Source organism: Gambusia affinis, linkage group LG12 (genome assembly GCF_019740435.1).
Source record: "Gambusia affinis linkage group LG12, SWU_Gaff_1.0, whole genome shotgun sequence".
Lineage (NCBI taxonomy): Eukaryota > Metazoa > Chordata > Actinopteri > Cyprinodontiformes > Poeciliidae > Gambusia > Gambusia affinis.
In genome coordinates this window covers 24,017,995-24,040,310 of record NC_057879.1, presented here as the reverse complement: position 1 = coordinate 24,040,310, position 22,316 = coordinate 24,017,995, and the positions used below count along the sequence as shown (strand labels likewise).

The 22,316-nt window shown below is 35.5% G+C and overlaps 1 protein-coding gene across 12 annotated transcripts in view; it reads right to left on the bottom strand.

Moving 5' to 3' along the window:
* svilb (supervillin b) overlaps nt 1-17,849 on the bottom strand; it is a 56,265-nt gene extending 38,416 nt beyond the window's left edge. For 6 of the 12 annotated variants that reach the window (XM_044134517.1, XM_044134521.1, XM_044134522.1 and 3 more), the window contains exons 1-2: nt 7,593-7,799; nt 624-687 (exon numbers count right to left, since the gene is read on the bottom strand). In XM_044134517.1, coding sequence (XP_043990452.1) covers nt 624-687; nt 7,593-7,653 — 125 coding nt within the window. In that variant the 5' untranslated portion in view covers nt 7,654-7,799. Of the gene's footprint in view, nt 1-623; nt 688-7,592; nt 7,800-17,382 lie in introns of those variants that run through there. The other 6 variants (XM_044134520.1, XM_044134518.1, XM_044134523.1 and 3 more) reach the window with 4 other exon arrangements.
* Between the last annotated feature and the right edge of the window lie 4,467 nt (nt 17,850-22,316).

Here is a 22,316-nt window from a genome sequence, read left to right as displayed (position 1 = left end):
TCTTCAGTAATCAAATTTATTGGTCACAAAGGCTCAGTCCAAGTCTGAGGCTAAATCCAGCTGTTAATCTGAGGAAAGAATAGAAACAGTTTTTTGCAGAGGCTCTTTGTCCAATCTGGGATTTTAAAACATTTTGGAAAGACTTCAATGTTACAGGTGCAAAATGTGGTTTTAAAAATGATTGAATTGGGCTGCCCACAATAAGTACATACAGTATATATTGCCACAAGTTTGTAAAACAAAATGTAAATTAAACTTTTTTCCTCGTTTTCCATATGAAAATGGAATTGACCAAGCAGCAGCAGGTCATTCGTTCAAAGATGAAAATTAAGATATGATTTTATGGTCCATCTAAAATATTTTCCAATATTTTCAAAGTTGCAAACATAGTTCACACAAAGCATCATGGGTAATAGAAATAAGGTATGTGCGTGCGTGTGTGCGTGTGTGTGGGTGTGTGTGTGTGTGTGCTTTTTTTTGATGGCAAACATAAAAGCAACCTGTCAATCCATTCTTTCTGGTTCCTGCTAGAATAGTATCAGTTTACTTAAGAACATTTATGTCACTAAAATGCACACATTTATTGATTAAAACATAAAGAATTAAATGTTTTCCTTCCTTACCTTAGAGCTTCTGTTGGTAAAGAGGTTGAGCTGGAAAGTTTTGGAGGAACTTTAGATCCAAATCCTGAGAAGAGAAACATGATGCCATTAAATAATCTATACAACCATTTTCAGCTCAGTGTTGCAGACATATTGATGATCAAACTACACTCAGCAACAAAACAAAAACACTTTTTCTATCCAAACCAGGAACTGTTTTTGATCTATGGAGAATGATATGAAGAGCTTAGTGTACAAGATTTATGAGGTTTTGTTCTTTGCACCTCATCTGTCTGTCTGTCTGTATTTTTGTTATGTTCTGCTTTAGAAGATAAATTACTGCCTGTTTTGACAGCTTCAGGGATTCTGTTTTAAGACAAATCACTTCTTATTAGCTGTTTTCTGCCTTTTAACATGTTATCAGTCTCTTTCCCAACCTTATTTATAAAAATAATAAACTGTCTCAGTTCAATAATAAAGACTTCACAACTTAAAGATCACTCATGTCTGCAGTGTTATTATTAAATATTGCAATAATCATATTGTTTGTGATTAATGTTCTTCATTGTCCCCACCACCATTTTGACATCACAGTCTGTAAAATCTATATTACCAATTCTAATTAGAACAAAACTCAAATATTCAGCCATGATTATACAAGATGGTTGCTGAGATCAACAAAACGCACACATTTCCATCTCCTACTTACTATAGGACATTTATTCTTACACTGTTAGCCTTTGCTGTATTTTCTACAGCTAAATACCGCAAAATGCCCAGTAAAACTAACATAAAACATCTTTACAATTAGTTACTGTAATTTGCATTGCATTATGGGTAAAGGACATTGTATTACAGTAACTTACTGTATGTTTTGAAGTTGCAGTAATTTACTGTTTACACATTGCAGTAGTGGTACTGTATTTATAATGTCTTGTACTGTTAGCCTTTGCTGTATTTTTTACAGCTAAATACCGCAAAATGCCCAGTAAAACTAACAAAACATCTTTACAATTAGTTACTGTAATTTGCATTGCATTATGGGTATAGTACATAGTATTACATTAACTTACTGTATGTTTTGAAGTTGCCGTAATTTACTGTTTACACATTGCAGTAGTGATACTGCACTTATAATGTCTTTGCGCTGGCCATGTAAGAATTCTATTTGATTTCCAACGGTCATCATAGATGTTTCATCGTGGTTCCCTGTTTCTGTATTTTTACTCCTTTAGTGGTTAACATATTTTTAAGGCAGAAAGAGAGCGTGTACTTTTGTTTTTTCACATCCTAGCTAACATTAATATGCAGTTTATCTGGCTACGTCATCAAGGGTGGCTTCGCTCAACGTTTTTCTGATGACGTTTGTTTTAAACTCAAGCTTTTTCCGTCCAAGTGCAAGTGCAGCTCTGTCGCCGTGCTGTGGGCTCACACTGCTTCAGCTCTTCGCAATACAGGTAAAAAAAAACACTTCTTAGAAAACTGTTTGAAGCCAAAACCTAATCTGGATATGTACATTTTAGATGGAGCTAACGTAACTTATAGCATCATGCTGTAATGCTATAACTTAGCATGAGGTGAAAGATAGAAAAATATGATGGTGTTATTTTTTGAGCTGGTTCGGAATTAACGTTAGCTAAGGTGCTAATTTTACCGAAGGTTTTAGCTTGACTTTTGCCGCTAAATCTTCCTCGAACGACTAGCTTTGGGTTGAGATAAGCTCAGTGCTGAGTGTCTGTTAGCATTGTTGTTACATCCTTTGTCGAACATATAACGTTAACTGATAATTGATCCCCCCCCCTTTTTTTAAATAACTAATTATCTAATTATTTTATTAGATAATAAAATAATCTAATAACTGTTCATTTGTTTAAACCATGACCTTGCAAATGTTAAGAGTGCAGATTAGCTAGGTCAACAAGGATGAATTCTAACTTGTCCTTTTTTTTTCTTTTTGTCAGATGACTTTTTTTTTTTAACTCCCAAGCTTTTTCCTTCCAAGTGGCTGTGCAGTTCTGTCCTGCTGAGGGCTAACATAGTTTCAACTCTTGAAAAGACAAGACAACAGGTAAAAAGACAGCTCTTCAAACATATTTGAAGCCACAAAATAGTCTGGAAATGTAGAGGAGCAGCTAACCTAATCTATAACTTTGAGCTTGCTACAGCTAGTTAGCCTGCTAAAGTACCATTACATCTCCAACATAGTGTATAAGAGTCTGTAAATGAGGACAAAGGTGGAAAACATTCAAGTGGTTTCTGTTATTTTTTGAGTTGGTTCAGCAGGTGGACAAAAAAGTTAATTTCCAACCCTGGTTACATATAAGGACTGTTCACCTGTTTAAACCATGCTCTTACAAATTTAAAGTTAAGTCAGTACTAACAGGTGCAATTATGTACAGGTGTAAATTCTGCAGTATTTGTAGTTCATAATTTAGAGAATTTTGTAGTCATGTGAAGAAACATCAACACACAGCTAATTATCGGTTTCGTTGTGGAATAGAGCAATGTCCAACTTCCGTCAGAGAAAAAGAAAAAATTTCAAAGAAAAAGAGGACTCAATCTTCATCTTGGCTGATGTAATTTTATATCGACTCTTAACTTAAAACGCACATCTTAAATCAGAATTGTTCAATTAATTTGTTAAAGGTATCAATTCACCCAAATCACAAACATTTCATTTCATTAACCCATATTGTACTTAGCCATTCAGATACTGTATTTGTGGAATGTAATGCTTTCAAAAATGCATTTAGCCTCACAAACTGTCATTCACATCCGTTGTTTCAGAGTGGTAGCAGGATGTAGGGGTAAAGTCTAGTCTAGTCTCCGCGGTGAGGTTCTCAAAAACCTGTTGTAATCTGGGTGAACTTCTTTAAATATAAATTACTACCAGTAATTCATATTTAAGAGTTTTCCTTTTATGTTTCAAAGGTATCTTCCACCAAGATGTCTGTTGAGATGGAAATGACCTCACCTACAACACCAAGGGTAATCATGCTTGGTAAGAGGAATATTTTCTATCACTATAATTTTTTTGTAGCAATCTATGTAATAGTTATGGTAGTCTGTATTTTTACTCACTAGCGTTAGCCTGACAAGGGTTTGTCTATTTTAGGAAATAGCTTGATGTCTGCAACCCGGTGGATGGTCAGTATGGAGGAGAAGGTATTTTTCGAGCCTGAGCAACTACATGACTTTGCCAGCGTCCTTGCTGTCTTTTTTGGGTCATATTATGACTTCAATCTGGAGTATCAGGAGTCAGCATCCACCACGCTGGAGATGATACAACGGTAAGTACTCTACACCAAACCATTTATGAATTAAATTTAATGACAGTTTGACTGATGATGAAGAACCATAGCTGATTGCTGTATTGTATGTCTTCATTTAAAAAAAAATACAATTAATATATTTTATTTCTGTTAAAAGATTCTTTGTGAGGATCAATCCAGATGTTGGTACCAAATGCACAGCCAAAGTCAGTACAGGCCGCAAGACGGGAAGTCAAGAGGAAAGTAGTCAGTGTCAACTCCCGGATCAACACCTTCCTCAAACGACTCGCTGAATTTGAATAGAGGACTTCCAACTAGGTAAGCATTTTACCAAATGTTTATTATTTTATTGTCTTTATTGTCCACCAACAAAATGACTAAAAAGATTGTTATGACATGTTGTATTTCATCGTCTCCTTGGGGACATTTGCAGGGTCTCAATACAGTACGCAATCGTTTGAATTAGTGAAGACTGACTGACTGCTTTTGCCATAAACAATCCAAAAACCTGAAGTGAAGCCAGTCCTGCTCATTCTTTATGCAGCTTCTATTATCACTTCAGTGCAATTGATTTTTTTTTTAAAACAAATTATCAACTTAATGCTGCTTTATGCCAATGATTTTATGCATTTGGACATTGTCAGTCAGCTTAATTTGTCAGCCTTCCTGTCGATTTGAAAATGTAGATAACTTCCTGACCATCTCATGACTTCCCACATTGTCTGTCTTATTCTTTACAGTTCAGCTTCCACAAGATGGATCTCACTGATTTTGTTTGACGAATGGAATAAAAGTTTTTCTGATGTAGGAAATGCATCTGATATAACAATATTTATTGATATGAATGCCTACCATATAGTACATTATCACACTTGCACTGTTTTTGTGATGTATTGTGTAACAGAGCACATTTAAGCTTCTGTTAACTGCTTTCTGACAATGCAGCCTCTGCTGGTTTTTGACTGTTCACCATTTGAATGATATACGTGTTCATGTTGGTGCATACCTGATGTGGTACATAAAATTTGTAGTGCCCAATTTTTTTAGTTGTTCTTTTGTTGTACAGTGTGCAACAAATAGAAAAGGTTATGTAAAGATTGTTACTGTTATTGGATCCAGATGCATTCAAGTGTCCATATTGAATGAAATACAGTTCATATTCAAATGAAGTTAAGTATATTCTATATATTTTTTAAAAGTCAGTCTTTTAATAGTTTATGGCTGGTACTTGATGCACACGTTCATGTTGCTACATACATGTGCCATAAAAAATATTGACATGACCTGTAGTGTGTTCTATGGTTTTGTTGTTTTATAGCACATTATATTATATTGTGACATTGTTCTTTATGACATTGTGAATATATAAATGGACTTTATTTCAACAAATCTGCTGAAAATAAATACCTGTTTTTATTCACAGTACTTGGACTAAAATTTCTTTTATGAAATTTTTCGGTTTATGGTAAAATATTCTTGTATTAAAAAATGTAAACTTTAATTTACAGTAAAACTGACATTATGTTGTGAAACAAGTTTACAGTAGACCAGCTTTACTATAAAATACATTTACAGTTTTATGCTATAAACTACATTTACAGTAAAGCAGTTATAACTGCAAAGCACACTCACAGTAAAAATTAACTGTGAAATATCATGACAGTAAAGGTACCGTAGAATGGCAATTACAGTAACTTACTGGCAACACTGTTGCCAGTAAGTTGCCAGTAAGTTACTGTAGAATGGCAATTACAGTAACTTACTGGCAACACTGTTGCCAGTAAGTTGCCAGTAAGTTACTGTAGAATGGCAATTACAGTAACTTACTGGCAACACTGTTGCCAGTAAGTTACTGTAGAATGGTAATTACAGTACCTTACTGGCAACAGTGTTGCCAGTAAGGTACTGTAAAATTACAAGAAAAAGTCTAACAGTGTATATTAGTGTGTTTGTGGGTAAATTTTTGAACATGTGTGTATACTTTTTATTCATAATAAACTTTTGCATCAAATTCTTGTTTTTAAAATCATTAATGTGTACTGTAATCTGTAAAAATACTGTATAACATTATTTAAAGGGCTTAATTAATACAGTATTTATGAAAACAATTAGTGTACTGCAGCTCATACTCATAGATTCAACTTTAATACTTATTATACTGACATTAAACTTTATCACAGCAGCAGTTAAATTTCTACCACAGCAAAAGTCGATTATAGTTCATGTTATGGTCAGTTTCATGCCTCACTATCAGCTGATAGTTGGCCCTTTAACTCTTATGTCACACACAGGAGACGCATCGTATTTCTGCTTCAGACGGTCCCTCTGACTAATTTTGGCCTCCAAAACTTTGTGGCAAAACACTGCAGCCTTCTTCACTTCTCATGGTGACAGGAGCAGATCAAATCCCTTAAAGCAAACTTTTTCTGGTGTCAAAAGTCACATAGTTTGCTACTCATCAGTTGTTTTTTATCTGAAATACATACAGTCAATTCTGCTTGGGTTTCATTTCCATGTGTTCCATGAAGTCACATTAACAAATACCACAATATTTGCATCATTTGTTTTTAAATAAACCAACAGCTTGAAGGGAAACATATTAGAGGTGTGCACTTGTGTGACCTCACAAATATCCTTCCTCTGGTGGAAAGCCCCTCGAAGCAGATGCCAGTTTAACTTCCCTTGGAAACCCAGGAGGCTGCCAGCTAAACAAACAGTCCGAGGTTCGAGACGGACATGACCAAAGAGCAACTTAGAAGCTAAAGTCAGCATGATGAGACAAGGGATTGTCTAAAAATATTCAGAACCTTCAAATAGACTCCACAGGTGAACTTGGCTGCAGCTTTCAGCTAAATGAGAACCTAATTTAACGAGATAAGGAGTAAGTGAGGTATCAACACCTGAGGTGGGTAGAGTGGGTATAGAAACTCTAACAGTATCACTACTTCTACATATTTTACACAAAAGTAAAGGTAAAAAGTAGCCATCCAAGAAATTACTCAAGTAAGAGTAAAAAAGTACTGAGAAACTCATCAAAACATCAATTACTTAATATTTAAATAGCTGTCATCATGGAGACCAAAACATAAAGTTATGTAGAAATGTTGGTATTTTAAAGAATCAAATTTTAATTAATTCATATAAATAACAAAATTAAGCAAGAGAAGCATTTTTCCAAATCAATTTCTTTCAATATAAAACATAAGAAACTATGTTTTATATTGGAAAGCAGCAGCTGTGTCTCTGTGTCTGGTGAATTTCTGCTTCAGAATAATTAAAAGAAACAGGGACATTTAAAAAATCTTTTGTCATCAGTTGTTTTTACCATTCTTCAGGTAGTTAGCATAGCCACCAATGACGACAAATAAGGAGTTTTGCTCTTTCGGTGAATTGTTTCTCCACCATTACCACATTTAGCAGTGCATACATGAGCTGATTGACAGCAGTAAGACCCTATTCCTGCCTCTGATGGGCTGTTTATGACCAAGAGCAGAGTATTTTTGCATACCACAATAGTAGCAGGTGGAGGAGCTCAATTTCTTCACAGATCATTTGTTTCACACCAAAACATGGTGACAGTTTTAACAAATATGTAAATTATTTAACTTATCTTTACCAAACAAAACAAAGCAAACAAAAACCTGAAAAATAACCATGTCACTCTGCTAAAATCAAGAAGAAAACGGCAGGTTAGTGGTTCCTCTTCCTCAGGCCTTACCTTCCCTACACGGCTGCACATGGTTCACATGGAAACTAGAGATCCATGGGTTTCGAAACATCTTTAAAAAGGCAAACCAGAGGACGGCTTGCTCACAGCCGTTTGCTCACAGCGGTGGCAGCGGACAGGTAAAGACAGAGGTGACACACACCCACACACACCCGCAGCAGAGAGAGAGAGAGACGAACTTAACGCAAGCTGCAACCCACACAGACTGGGAGTCACACCAGAATGAGTGCAGGTGTGTGTGCAGAGAGAGAGAGAGAGAGAGAGAGAGAGACAGCACAGCAGGGTGTTAAAGCAGCTCAGAGCCCCTAATCAGATTACAGGCAGAAATTAGCCTTGATGATAAAAACTCTGGAAGGGGATTGGAGGAGGGAGCCAGTGGAGCTGCAGGGGGTGCTGCGGGGTCCAGGGCTACTGGAAATCAGATGGTTGCTTAGTACAAATTCAGGTAGTGTGTCAGCCAGCATGCTATCAGGTTCCCAAAAAATGAGACCACATGTTGCACTCAGACTGTTCCTGTGATGCAGCAGTCAATTAGTAGAAGAGTGGAAACTTCCCTGAGACATTTACATTTACATCCGGATCGTAATCCCACAGATCCATCAGGAATATAACTTCTCTTACAGCAGGGTTTTGGTTTGATTGTGCTTCTCCTATTTTCTCACCTGTTGCAACAGCACATGTATGAGAAGATGTTTTTCAAAACGTTTAAGCTTTTTTAAAAATATTGCATTTTATATTGTCCCTGTTATTAATCAATAAATGTGTTTTTTCTCTTCATTTAACAAATCTGATCATTATTAATTTACAAACACATTGTTTTACTACAATGGAGTATTAGGGCCATGCTAAGAAAATGAAATAATAAAATGACAAAATTAAAGTGATAACATTTTGACTTTATCATGACTTAAATCTATTACTTTGTTGTTGAAACATTATAAATTTTTTCCCGTAATATTATCACTTATTCTTGAAATATTATGGCTTTATTCTCCTTTTATTACAACTGTATTCTCATATTTTTCCAACGTTATTATAGTATTATTCCTTTTTTTGTCACACAAATTTATTCTCATAATATTATAACTTTATTCCCATATTTTCTGTTTTTCTTAGTATGGCCTAATATTTCCATCATGCTCTTGCATCGTAGCATGTATAAGTGAAAAGGGAGCAAGAAGAAAGAAAACTCATATAAATGTGCTTCTTTCTGAAGAACTATAAAACAAAAATGTATGCATTAATGAAACAATTTAACTGGCAAACAATACATCATTTGCCTCTTTACTAACGCAAACGTGTTTAAGACTTAATATTTTTTTCTGATAAAGGGTTTTTGAGTTGTGTGTCGCTGTTGTTGGTCCTATAAGTTACTCTATGAAAGGTTGAACTGCAAGACAGACACTAATTTAAAATAGTTTGATTGTTAAACAAAAACAATAATGAAAAAAACAGAGGAAAAAGATAAAGTAAACAGATGTAAGTACATTCTGATGGTACTGACAATAATAATAATAATAATTTAAAAAAAACCATCAAACTACGATCAGGTTTGGATAGGAAGAGCGTAAAACTGGGTCCATTCTTTACCCGGCGGATGACCCGGAAAGAAGAGATGACAAGGCAGCATTAGAGGAGGTTAGAGAGCACGGCATCGAGGTCGGAGAAGATCAGACTGTTCTGAATATATCAAGTTAACCACTGTCAAAGCAAATTCATATAAAAAAAATTATTAATTATAAGCAATTATTTTATCTGCCCCAAAAAGCCCATAATCTAGCATGTCATCCATATTGTTCTCACTTGGTTCTGATCATTTCTGCTGCACATCTGAATTCATATATAGATTTCTAGAAATATAATTTCCTCCCTATTCTTTCTAAAACAGATATAGAATGTGACTGGATTTATTCTGCAAATGGAGGAAAATCTGCAAAAAATATGAGCAAATAACAGGAAAAGTTGACTGCAACGTTAGTTTATGGAGTACATAGCATTAAATTAGAATGATTAACAATAAGCACATGCTATGAAGATTTCATGCTACCATGGAGGTTTTCTGATTTTCAGAGACTGAAATTGTCCACAATTGTTTGGCTGTTGCCTCTGGGATGCAGTGGCATTTTAACAAGTTTTCATAATTTAACCAGCAAATGAACCAGATTAAATAAAAACTTTCAATTTATTGTGAAAATAAATTTTCTTCAGTGTAAAAAAGTTCAGGAAAATGAGTTTCAAATTTTCTTCGTAGAGCCAAATGAAATAGAAATGAAAATGAAAACTAAAAAGTATCCCTAATTTCAGAACTAAGAGGAATGCAAATGAAATAAAATATAATGTTTTCAGAAGACAATATAAAACAAAAATTAATTCTAAACAAAAGGACACAACCAATTCTAAAGTCCTTACACTGGCTAATATATTTCTGTTAGTTTAAAAGTCACTAAACAGCTTAGCACAAAAATACATTAAGGATTTGTTGTTGTTTCAACTTTCCAGACCGCTCAGGCCTTCTGGTTCTGGTCTGCTCTGCATCCTCAGAACCAAACATGAGGAAACAGCATTCAGCTTTTCTGCTCCTCTAATCTGGAACAAACTTCCAAAAACTGCAAACCTGCAGAAACACTGAGTTTCTTTAAGTCAAGGCTAAAAACCCAACTGTTTAGAGTTGTATTTAATTCATAATAACTGCAACATTAATCAATATATTTGATATTGATTGAAAGAAGTCAAGTGATGCTCATTGAAAGGTTCAGAGTGAATATAATACACAGTGACAAAGCAAAACTAAAAAGCACATGGCTGTGGCAACTACTGGAAAAAGTCCAAAATCAACTGTAATTCTGAAGGGTGCTGAACTTTGTGGGTCAGACTCAATGATCTAAGGAAGTCATGTGTGTGTTTGTAAGGATGCTTCATCTTGTGATGGTTACAGGACGTCCTGGGTGTTGGCTTTCATTGACAGGAGAATGACTTGTTTGCACAACCCGTGGTGAGACACTTAAATGTTTGGGATAGTTTTGGTCTTGGAACAGAAAACTACTGGCTATAAGTACAAACTGTGGGCCGGGTTGCCAGATATGACAGCCATTTTCCAGCCGAAGCACAAAGTGAAACACACTCACACTTTTTATTTTCCAAAAAAAAAAAAGATCTTATTTTATCAACCACATTTATAGATTTGTGACAATTATATTTGGTTTTCCATTACTATATTATGACATTGCCCTCAGATTTCTGTTTTCCACTTCTTCTACATACTACAATTAGGGCTTTATGATTATATTGATTCTACGATATTTATTGACCCCCCCACCGGAATATATCGATTTTTCATCCGGGAGTATCGATACATTAAACCATAAGGGTCCATAGGCTTACTCCGTCTTTTTAACATGTCTGATTTGTGACAACATAGCAGCAAGACCCCATCTCCCCTAGTCTCACTTTCAACTTATGCTTAAAGTGCACATTAAAAACTACACACCAGTTTTTAAATTGTGATAATAGGCCGAGTAAAACCGGAGTTATGCTAAAATAAGTAAACCATATTTCCGAATGTCAGAGAAATGTTAAAAACATTTCATGTGAAAGGGAATGAGCTTCCAAACGTAAAAAACCGCAACGCAATTCCTTTGTTTCTGGAAATCTCAAATCTTCAATAAATAATGATGTGCTGTATTTTATTGCTAAGAAACAAAGTAAAGTTGCGCTATTAACCGTGAAAGAGAAGCGGAACGGAGTAGCTCCGCGAATGGAGTAGCGGCAAAAGCAGTGAGATCGTGAAATTATTGCAAAGTTTGGATATGGAGAGACTAGTGGCGTCCACTACGTAATTTGCTTTTAACTTAGTGGTTTAGGTTCTGTATATAAAGGATTACCTGAAAATGAACAGGCAGCATGCAGTGGCGTCTCTGTTTTGAGCTGGGGAAAAAAAGAGGGAAAACCCGCAGCCGCAGACTGGGCGCAGTGAGGATTTCCATGATGACGATGGCAGATCGATCATTCTTATTAGCAACTGACAAAGAGTATCAGAGACTGAGAATAAGATGAGATCCTCGCAGTTTGGGAGGAAACTACTCAGAGATCCGAGCAGGGAAACGGCGGCGCTGCGCAGCTGCAAGGAGTCGATCACTACGGGGTGAGGCAGAGCCGCTCCTCCAGCAGCTAGTAGTAAACAGTTTACAGCCACAGCTAACAACGGAAACAAAGGTAGAAAAGCCTTTTTCCTATAGTCCAAAAGACCTTTTTACTCCAAAACGCAGCCACAGTATGTCCAAAAGAAAACAGAAGTACAATCATTTGCATATTGAAAGTCTACAGAGGCTGATAATCTCCCCACTCAGCTCCTGGATCACTGTTGAAACTTTGAGTTTTATGTCAAATCCACATGAATTAAATGACAGAAACAAATTCTCTCACTGCATCTATGATTCACTTTGTCCAGTCTACAGTCTACAATTAAATCAAAGTATATGGAACATAAAATGTCACTAAAATTACTCTGTCCTTCTAAACTCTTTCAGAAAATTGCAAAAGTGCATTGATTTGTATCAAATTGTATTGTTTGCCAAATATTGTGATATATATTGTATCGTGAACAGATTATCATATATAGTATCGTATCGTGAGATTATTGTATCGCTACACCCCTACTAACAATTAATGAACCAATGACTAATCATAGATTATATCACATTCGGCATATTCTGGATACTTCAAAATAAATTAATGAGATAAGTAAAATAACACAGCATTTTGTTGAAACTTTTGGACTTTCAATGATAACTGTTGTGGGAAATAAAATTTCTTTCTAAAAACTTGCCAAATGTTGTAAAGCAGCCAAATTTTTAATTCCCCCCCAAAACTGATTTTTCCAACCATAGGTTTTTTAAAGCAGCCCAACTGGACAGAAACCCACCCAATCTGGCAACACTCACCATGGAGCTATGAGATTTGCCTCACAATACTACAGCTTTAGCTTCAGATGGAACATATGTTATATAATTGTGTGTAAATCATTAGTATTTTGCTCAAATCAAGGGGTAACCATTAATTTTGCACATTTGAAAAGCAAAAATTAGGGCTGTATGATATGGCTGAAAAACTGATCATGAGATAAGCGTTTTATATCAGCCAATATCAATAATTATTGATTAGTTTTTTGTTCTAATTATCTGAAATACAGCAAGATGTTTCGTGTTGTTTTATCCACAGTTTTCTCTTCACTCTGTTGTTTATTTTTAATCAGTTATTGGTGAAACCTTAAACTGCTGCTGTGCACATTACTCAACAGGTTGTTGCTAGGTAACCAAAGAATGAATGAAATGTTGCTAGGTAACCAATGAGTTTGTGAGCTTAGTCACATCTCCCAGAATGCTGTGTGATTTTGGATTGTTATGTTCAGTGAATATTTTACATTATTGAATAGTGAATGTTCTCACCGATGTATTATAGATATTGATCATGTGTCTCTGGCGATATATATATTGTTATTAATTTATCGTCCAGCCCTAGCTAAAATCTAATACTCTGAATGAGAGCCTGCTGATCATGTTGTCCTCACAGTCCATTTTAAATTTAGTCACTTGGAAGGCCAGTGTTGTTTACATCCAAGAAGTCTTATGATGACACTCTGGTCTGCTTTGGACAACTGAAAAAAAAAAAATCAAGGGAAGACAGAGAGTGTTTGGAGGAATGAGGGGGAGTTGTAAGATGGATGACGAGTTTAAAGACAGGGGGAATGCGAAGGAGAGTGGGAAAGAAAACAAGACAGAGACGAAGGCGTGGAGACGGTCCTCTGGTAAACACGGAGCGACTTTTCTCTGAGGCAGCCACTCACAACACATGTTGCCTTATTAGGGACGTCTGCAGGGAGCACAGGCAGACGAAGGAGAGGTGGAGGGGCAGTTAGTGCAGGAGAGAGGGTGAGTAAAGGCATCACAGACAGGAGACGATGATCCGGACCAAGACGTGGCAAACTGCGCGGGTTCACTCTGTTCTGAGCCTGCATCATCTGCCAGAGTCAGTGGGTTCACCTCAACAGATTTACTCCTGTCATTTTAAATGGCAGGAGTAATACTACCATTTAAAATATATCATTTTATATAGCTATGATATATAAAAGGAATTAATAGCAATTTAAATACATGTTTTTAACTGTCTGAAGAAAATGCATCCAAATGCAAACATGATTTGTTTTCTTCTTCTTTTTCTTCATATCAGAAACAAACTCCTTAGTTGAATGAAAGTTATTTTAACATAAATCTGCCTGTTGCCTTATTATGCTCCAGTCAGAACACAGAGGTCAACATGTCAACAAATATGTTTTCAGATGAGTCTTACACCAAACATGTTGTCTCCTATAGAAACACATCAGACTAATTTGACTAATTAAATAAAATAAATTCAGTTCATTTATTACATAAATCCATAACTGTATTTATATGCATGTAACCATTGATTTTTTAATCACCCTTTTTTCTTCCATTCAACTTTCTACTAACATGCGCCATTGCAAGCATGTTAATAGCATATTATTTGATAAAAAACGTTTTGCCACTAGGATGGGGTGAATCTTTGACCATGTCAACATTGATTTATTTCACAAAACTGCAATAAAAACTATTTGTTGCATCACACGCGTCACATGATCAACAACCAGATGTCACTACTGACGCAAACCACACAGAAGAAGATGACAGGAAGTAGTTAGAGGATCATGGTGCAGCATGTCTTTATTATGACTTTCAAACAAACTTATTTACATTTCTTATTTAATAGAAATGCTGTAATTTTTTGTGACATTCGTGGAATATTGACAAAGTTTTGTCCACATTTGTCATGGAAATGACAAATGATCTAGTACTTGTTTTATGGTCTCTACTTTTACTAACAGGCTAGCAGTGAAGTAATGCTTTAAACATTGTTGGATATTACAAGATTAAAGAAAGAAAAGCCATTTTTATTGATGTTTATTTTTCTATCATTATCAGAGTGTTGTGTTTTTTACGTTTTGTGGTATTTTGGGGATATTTGCTGTTAGCATAATTGCCGCTTTTTGGAAAAAATCAGCTGCATATTTCTCTGCACATCCTCTGAGATTAACAGGATGATATTTGCAGAATCAGGTTTTAACACACTGGCACTGATGTGCTTGCAGAAATATAAACACATATGAGGAAACTGCAGACTTTGAGACTTTTGGGGTCAAGAGTGAGCCTGAAGCTACACAGCTGGACCTTCATCCTCACTCCTTCCTTAAATATTTACTCTGGAATTCCCTGCTTGGATCCCTATCTGCCTTCCTCTTGTCTGCCAAACATCAACACTCAGCGCAGAAATCTGCATGCTCTGCTCTTATAAGGACATCGATGAACACAGAGGCTGGTGCTGAGTTGTGCACAGCAAACGCCCAGAGAAAAACAGAAAGAGAGGGAAAGTAATTTTACTTCATGCCAGGTTGTTTCAAGATTTGTCTGTTCCTAACTTTCAGTGCATTGTTTCATCCCAACATTCACATTTCAATATATCTAATTTGGCCAAACAATGCATTTTAAGACCATGAAAATTTTCTTTGTTCGTCCTATCAAATATAATATAATAGTATCTGATTTTGTTTCCAATAAGTTTAACTTATGTATGAATAATTATTCACTTATGTCCTGTCTGTTTTTATTTTTCTTCTTCGTCTTGTATTTTTTCATGGCAGTTGGCAAATAACTTAAATACTTTCTAGATTCATAATTCACTCCTCCCTGCTGGAGCCTCCTGATAAATGATTACCCAAACATGACGGTACAGGTCTGTATCATGTCATATTTGCCTCGTGTATAAACAGAGAAATTGGGATAATGGTGTTGGACATGGAGAATAAATGAGAAATTGCATATTTATTACATTTATGAAGAAGATAGTAAAAAATATGCAGTCGTAAACATAAATAAATTACTAAATCGACCAATGATTGATGATATTAGTCTCAGCATACCTTCTGATGTAAAAGCAAACTTATTTTCCAAAAGTCAGCCACACAGAACAAAGCTTATTGTCCAGATTTCCTGTTCTACAAAGCAGATTATGAGTTTAACTAAAGCTTACAAGAAAAGCTTGCATTTAATTGTGTATGCAGGGCCAGCCAAAAGTTGTACGGTGCCTAAAACAGAATTTAATTTGGGGCCCCTATTCATCACCACCACTAACATCAATACAATACAGATTTGTATTTGTAACAAGGAAGTTTAAAGTGCTTTATCCCACTATAAAGCAAGCAATAAACATTACATTTTGTTATTTTGTATAAAAAGCAATCAGCAATTTGCTGAGATGTATATGTGAAAAAACTGAGCTCAAACATGAAGATTAAACTCGTAGCATCAGATTGTAAGCGGTAACAGAACAATCAATCAATGAAGTTTATTGTTTTCACTTTTACAAATTCCTGTTTTCCAGACACAAAGTGCCATTTTACAGCACAATCAGGTGTTAACTTCAGTTGTTGTAAAAAATGCTATATACATCAAATAAGATTTTTAAAAAATTTTACTTCATAATTTAACGCCTTGAAATTGGGTTTCTGTCTCTTTAAAAACTTCTACTCTTTCTGAAACTCCGCCTTCAGGGAGTAATCACAACATCTCTCCTGTATTAAGCCTTTAACCACATTTTTACTAGTGTTGCACTGAGAAGTAGCCTGTAAAATGAGTTCCTGCTCCACCAGATGTTTGCTAATTGCCACTGGCTAGTCTAAAGGAGCTGAACTGCAGCTCCAGGGAGGAGCTGTGTCTCTTACGTGGAGCTCGGCCCACCTAGGTGTTTTTCACAGCTGAATGGAGATTAAAAGGATTTAACAAACATTCAAGAAAGAATCAAGGCAATGCTCTAATTATGGTTTTGATTAGGGAATAACATTATAACATTATGCAATGCTAAAAAAAATATTTTATATACTACTGTTGTTTTAAACAATTTAAAACCTTTTTAATTGATCTATGCCAAAACCATCTAATCAAATTTAAAAGTACTCTCATTGTCAAAAGAACTTGAGCATTTATCTGCCTTGATGGTTTGGGGCTCATAGAAATGGGTTTAATGAGCATATGTCTGCAGCGAGCGCAGATCTCATGTAAGGGGCATTCAGTGACAGAGGGTCAAGTGTGGGGCCAGCCTGTAAACTTGTCCTCCTGTTTTTGATGGGAAACAGCAGGTGCAACTCAGCAACCAATGACCGAGCAGCAAACAGTCATATGTGGGCTACAAAAACAAAACTGTGGGGAAATGATGTTGGAACAACATGCAAGGCGAACACACACACACATGCAAACACACACACCCCGTAAAATCAGCTGCACTCGCATACCACCAATTGACTATAATCTGCAGCTTGGAATGCTAATACCTCTGTGGTCACTTGAGACACGAGGAGAGGGAAACTCGGTTGGAACACAATGTTAAATTTAACACAGCTAAAGTTTGCCAACAAGTTAGGAGAGACTATGAAATTGCCTAATTACTGATTTAAGTGTAAATTCACAGATTGTATAAGATTTTTTATTCACATTGTCAAATTCTTGTCTTGTTAAAGTGATTCAAACTTTGTTTTGTCAATTATGCCCATTAGAAAATTGTTCTTTGTGACTTGAGTATTTTATATTAAATGTCTTTGTAAATTTGTAATATTTTCTAAAAACATGTGAGAGAAAGAAGCAACTGATGATTTGAAATAAATGTTAGGTCACTTTGCATATGAAAAATTTAAAAGAAACCAAAGAAAAATACTTACGAGTAGATATTCCTTCAGTAATAAAGGGAGTTCATTTGTCCTCAAAACCAAATAGACCCTTAGTTCCTCAGTGGAATGGTGAGGAGTCAGGAGCTGCAGGTGTGAGCAGAAAACCACAAATGAAGGATCCTGGATCATCCACCATGAAGAAGGTCCAACCACAGCGACTGACAAATATAGCCTGGGTGCTTTCCCTCCAGTCCTCTGTGGCACCGGGAGAAATAAATCTGTCCAGGAACAGCCAAGAGGAGAAAATGAAAAAGGGAGAGGCAAATGAAACAAACAGGAGCGGCGTTAACAGGAGAGTGCTAAAGTGAAAGAAAAAAAAAAGATGCTGCAATTAAATCCTCAAACTACTCCAAAAAGTGGAAATAGTTGTCCTGATGTTGCTCCTTCCTGCAGAAGAAGTTTTGTTATCCTGCTCTGATGGCATTTAGATGGATCTAACATGCTTCCAAGAGGTTTGGGAGCATGTCCCAAAATTGTTGTGGTAACCTCATCCCACAGCAACCATGTATGGAGTGAAGGGAGCAGGCGCGATGGAGGAGCAGCTGCCATAAATAGCCAGGCAGCATCAGACCTCCAGCGCAGGGGGATCGAATCAGCTGCTCAAACCAACACAACAGAGCTCCTGCAGCACAGCGGCAAAACTTTAAAGCTTTCTGCTTTGCATGGTTTTACAAAAAAAAAAAAAAGTGGTTCAATGAAGATTTTTGTTTAGGAGTGGACCACCTAAAGCATGGGTGACTAACTCATTTTTATTTTGGGTCATATCAAGATCACAAATGTCCTCAAAGGGCCGGTTGTGGCAGAATGTAGTGAAAAATTATCCTATAGAAAAATGTGATTTTTGTTTTCAAGGAGAAACAGCGAAACAAATATTCTATTGAGAGAAGGGAACTGGTACCGAGATCACAAAACAATAAATTACAATTGAATATGCAAGACATTTTGGACAAACTTTCCACTTCTGAATCTTGCGATTTTCTTTTGTAAGTTTTAAAATCTGTGTAATAGATGTTTACCATCCCGGTCCACACTCCATTCTAGTAGATGACAGTAATGTACATCTAAGTATTGCTTGCTAACTGCCTTAAAGTAGAAGAAGTAGAGCAAGCCTCTGACAAACCATATTCATGTCTAAGCAACAAAAAGTGTTGTAATGGCAGAAGCAGTGGAACTCAATGTGTTACCCCAGACATTTCTTAAGTATTTTTTGGCTTGTAAGCCAACACTGAGGCAAATACAACAGGCAATAAAATTCTCCAACCAGTTGTACATCAGGTCTGTAAGGTTATTTGCGGAAAAAAACAAGAAATCATTGTTAAAGTCCAAATCTTCTGTAGCCAGAGGGAGAAAGAGCAGCACAGTCTCATTCGATGTGAGAGTGAACACTGTGTTGGATGCAAAAGGTTTGCAGGTACAAAATGGGTGAGCAGTAACTTAAATAATACAGGCTTGTAAAAATATGCCTTCAGGAAATTGCTTAAAAATAAAAAGAAGCATAAAAAGGAGCTTGCATGGAAAGCCGCAGTTACTGCAGCACATTTTTTATGCCACCATAGAACTACCATTGGAATAAAATCAAACATAACTACCTTATTGATCTTTGTTTTGACTACCAATGTTATGACAAAAAATAAATAAATAAAAAATTACCTTTGTGCAGACGAAGGATGATTACAGTTACATTCAACTTGACATAAAATGGCTGCTGGCTTTGATCCATTTCTTACATTATTGCAGACTCCTTTGGGTTTTGGAAATATAATACATTATATACCACTGTTAACGATATTGTAAACGGCTGTCCAGATTGCATCCCACTGACAATGTTGGACCATAATGTTCTACTATTTTTCTCAAAATTTCTGTGACTGCGGCGCATTAGCATGTTGAACTCTGTCATGTTGACGAAGATTCAGTTCCTTCGACGTGTTCATCAATGGAGAGGTACTTCTTGAAATAAAAAAATAAAAAATGATGTTAAACATTTTTTTGTAATTTGACAGTACACAGACAAAAACTACTTTGATGTGATTGATAAAATACTGTTTTAAAAGTTCTACCTATGTGCACAGGTGTTCAAATCTGATAGATTTGGGGGGGTTGTGACCCATTATTGTGGTTCAACAATGGTACAAATTTCCTTGTAAAATGTTGTATTTTTAATCAGTATTAAATTATTACTGACATAATTTTCTTACAATGAAAAATTTTCTGATGGTTATGTCCAACAGGACAAACACCAAAGAAAATCTCAAATAATCTTAAAATTTTCTCACTGGTGGCCTCTACAGTTGAACCCCAGACTAATTTTAAGACGCCCTTAAATAAAGCCGAGCCTTCTACAATCAAAGTGTACCTAATAAAGCAGCCAGTGGGGGTACAGTAACTGTTTCTGTAAATTACAATTGCACAGATCATTATTCGCCGGTGTCTTAACTTTCTTATCGCCTTCGATGCTCAGAGGAATGATTAAAATTAAGGTTTTGGCTTCTGTTTATTTGTGTTTTGTCTCTCTCTTGTGGCATTACTACAGAACTGCAGTAGATTGCCTACCTTTAAAAGTCACGTACTTATTAAAATATAATCAAGTCTTTTTGCCTAGCTTCTAGTGTAAAAGTCTTAGTTCACTTGAAAGAAGACAAAACTAACTTGCAAATTATTTTTCAGAAAGATACAGGAGTTTGTTTTAAGTGAATAATTCCTTTATATTTGTGAAAAGTGGTAGATTATCAGTGGTGTTGGTACTTTTTAAATTATCAAAGGATTATTCACTCACAACAAACTCCTATATCTTGCTAAAAGGTTAGTTGTGAGTTAATTTTGTCTTATTTCAGACCTAATAAGTTATTTTCTTATAAGAAAATATACAAAAATACTTGGTAAGAAAATAAACAAGACAAACTGAAAAGTATTTTTTAAAGGGGGATGAGACTTTATTTGTCTTTTATGCCAAGTAATTGACTCTCATCTGTGTTGCAAGGCAACAACTTTGCTGTGAGTTTTAGATATGAAGCAGTGGATGTTAATGAGGTCTGCAGAACAAAAGCTCATTCTTTCAGACTGAGAAGAAAATTGCAAAAAAAAAAAAAAAAGAGAGAGAGAGACAAATGTGGAGGCAGGAGGAATTGTGTGACCCCTGGAATGACCTGGTTTTACAATAATCCTGAATATGAGAAGTTTATCAATTTTTATCATCCTTGAAATAATCAAGCGCTGAGCACTATTGCTGTCAACATTTCTGCCAAAATGTCTGAAAGTCTTTTTCTGAAATAGAATAAGGTTGAAATAATCCATGAAAGTGTGGATTATGTATATGAGTTTCAACATCATAAATATTGGTGGCAAAGGTCAACTAATCTATCATGTAAAAAAAAAAAAAAAAAAAAAAAAACTTAAAGCCAAAGATTCACGGTTTTTGCACATTTTACTGTCAGTTTGTGGTTTAAAAAGTTGGAATATTTACAGAAATAACAGAGAAGTAGGGGGAGTAGAGCTAATGTAATTCAAAAATCTCAGTGTAGGTAGAACATCAGAAACAGGTCAAGAAACTGGGGCACCTTCTGGAATAAACCTTGAAAGGACAGCAGCTTGTTCCAGGTGTTTTAGCCTTTGATCCAGCAGTTATTAGGCGAAAACAAAAATAATTTTTTAGGTTTAATTTAGATATTTGTTGCCTAATATCAGGATGAAGGCCAGAAATAAACAAAATATTTCATGAAATGTATTCGAAAGGTAAATCAGAGCTCCAAATGATGAAAAAACAGATTTTGAATATTCAACAGAAAGACCCATCCTGCACAGCGATGCGATGTGAAAGAAACAATACAAGGTAGTGGAAACAGTCCTTCCCACAAAATATGACAAAACCTGTTAAGGTGCAAGAACTTTTCGCCTAGGGAAAGGTTAGTCAGATTTTTTTAACCTTTGTCAGGCAAACTGATCTTTTGAAAACTGTGTTTTGTATTTGCACAGATTATTCCCATCTGACATAAACATTTGCTTGATGATTTGAAACATTTAAATGTGACAAATGTGAGGGGCAAATACTTTTTCCAACACATAAGTTGAAATATTTGTCACTACAGAAAAAGAACCCCCCCCCCAAACAAATAGTAAAAAACCCCAAATTAATATTAAACTTATGCCCAGGATGAGTGTGTGCAAACGTTTGATTCAAACTATACAAAGCAAAAATTAACCACAAACAAAAAAGTTTCATGCAAAGAGTTTATTTATGAATCAGACTGCAGTATCATACAACAGTAGCACAATCATATGACTATGGATTATGCTCGTATTTATAGATACAAAGGTAAAGGCATGTCTTAAAGGAACAAAGGAAAATGAATGAGCTCTGTTTTGATTTACTCTAAAAATAGCTTTTAAATACTTGGCATAGTTTTGTAAATGAAATTATGAAACATGATGTCTTGCCCACCGGTTTCACTATTAAGAGTACCAAATGCAAATATACTTTTATGAAAAACATTTTTTTTTCTCCACTCTCTTGCATTCCATGCAAGGAAGAAAAAAAGATGTTGGTGAGTACAAAAAGCACTTAAATCTCATATGAAAATAGAAAATATTACAAGTGTGCATAATTACTTCATGTCTGCACATAACCTGTAGTACAAAAAGTCAAATGACACTATGTTCAAGTGTACCCGACATGCCAATTGGAGAGAGGGTGGGTGCGCATGTAGAGAAATAATTAAAATGTTGTTTGGGGCAGTTTTAGTATACAACCAAAGCAAAGGCCTATCAGTGTCCAAAAGGAATCAAAGATGAATTATGTTAGTAGATATAGGCGAGCCAGCTTGTCCTCCCTGGTATACTGATTATAAACTTCAAGCAATATATTTTATCCTGAACCTTTTTAAAGTTAAACTCTCAGGTTTATTTGAGTTTCACAGTTTTGATTCTAT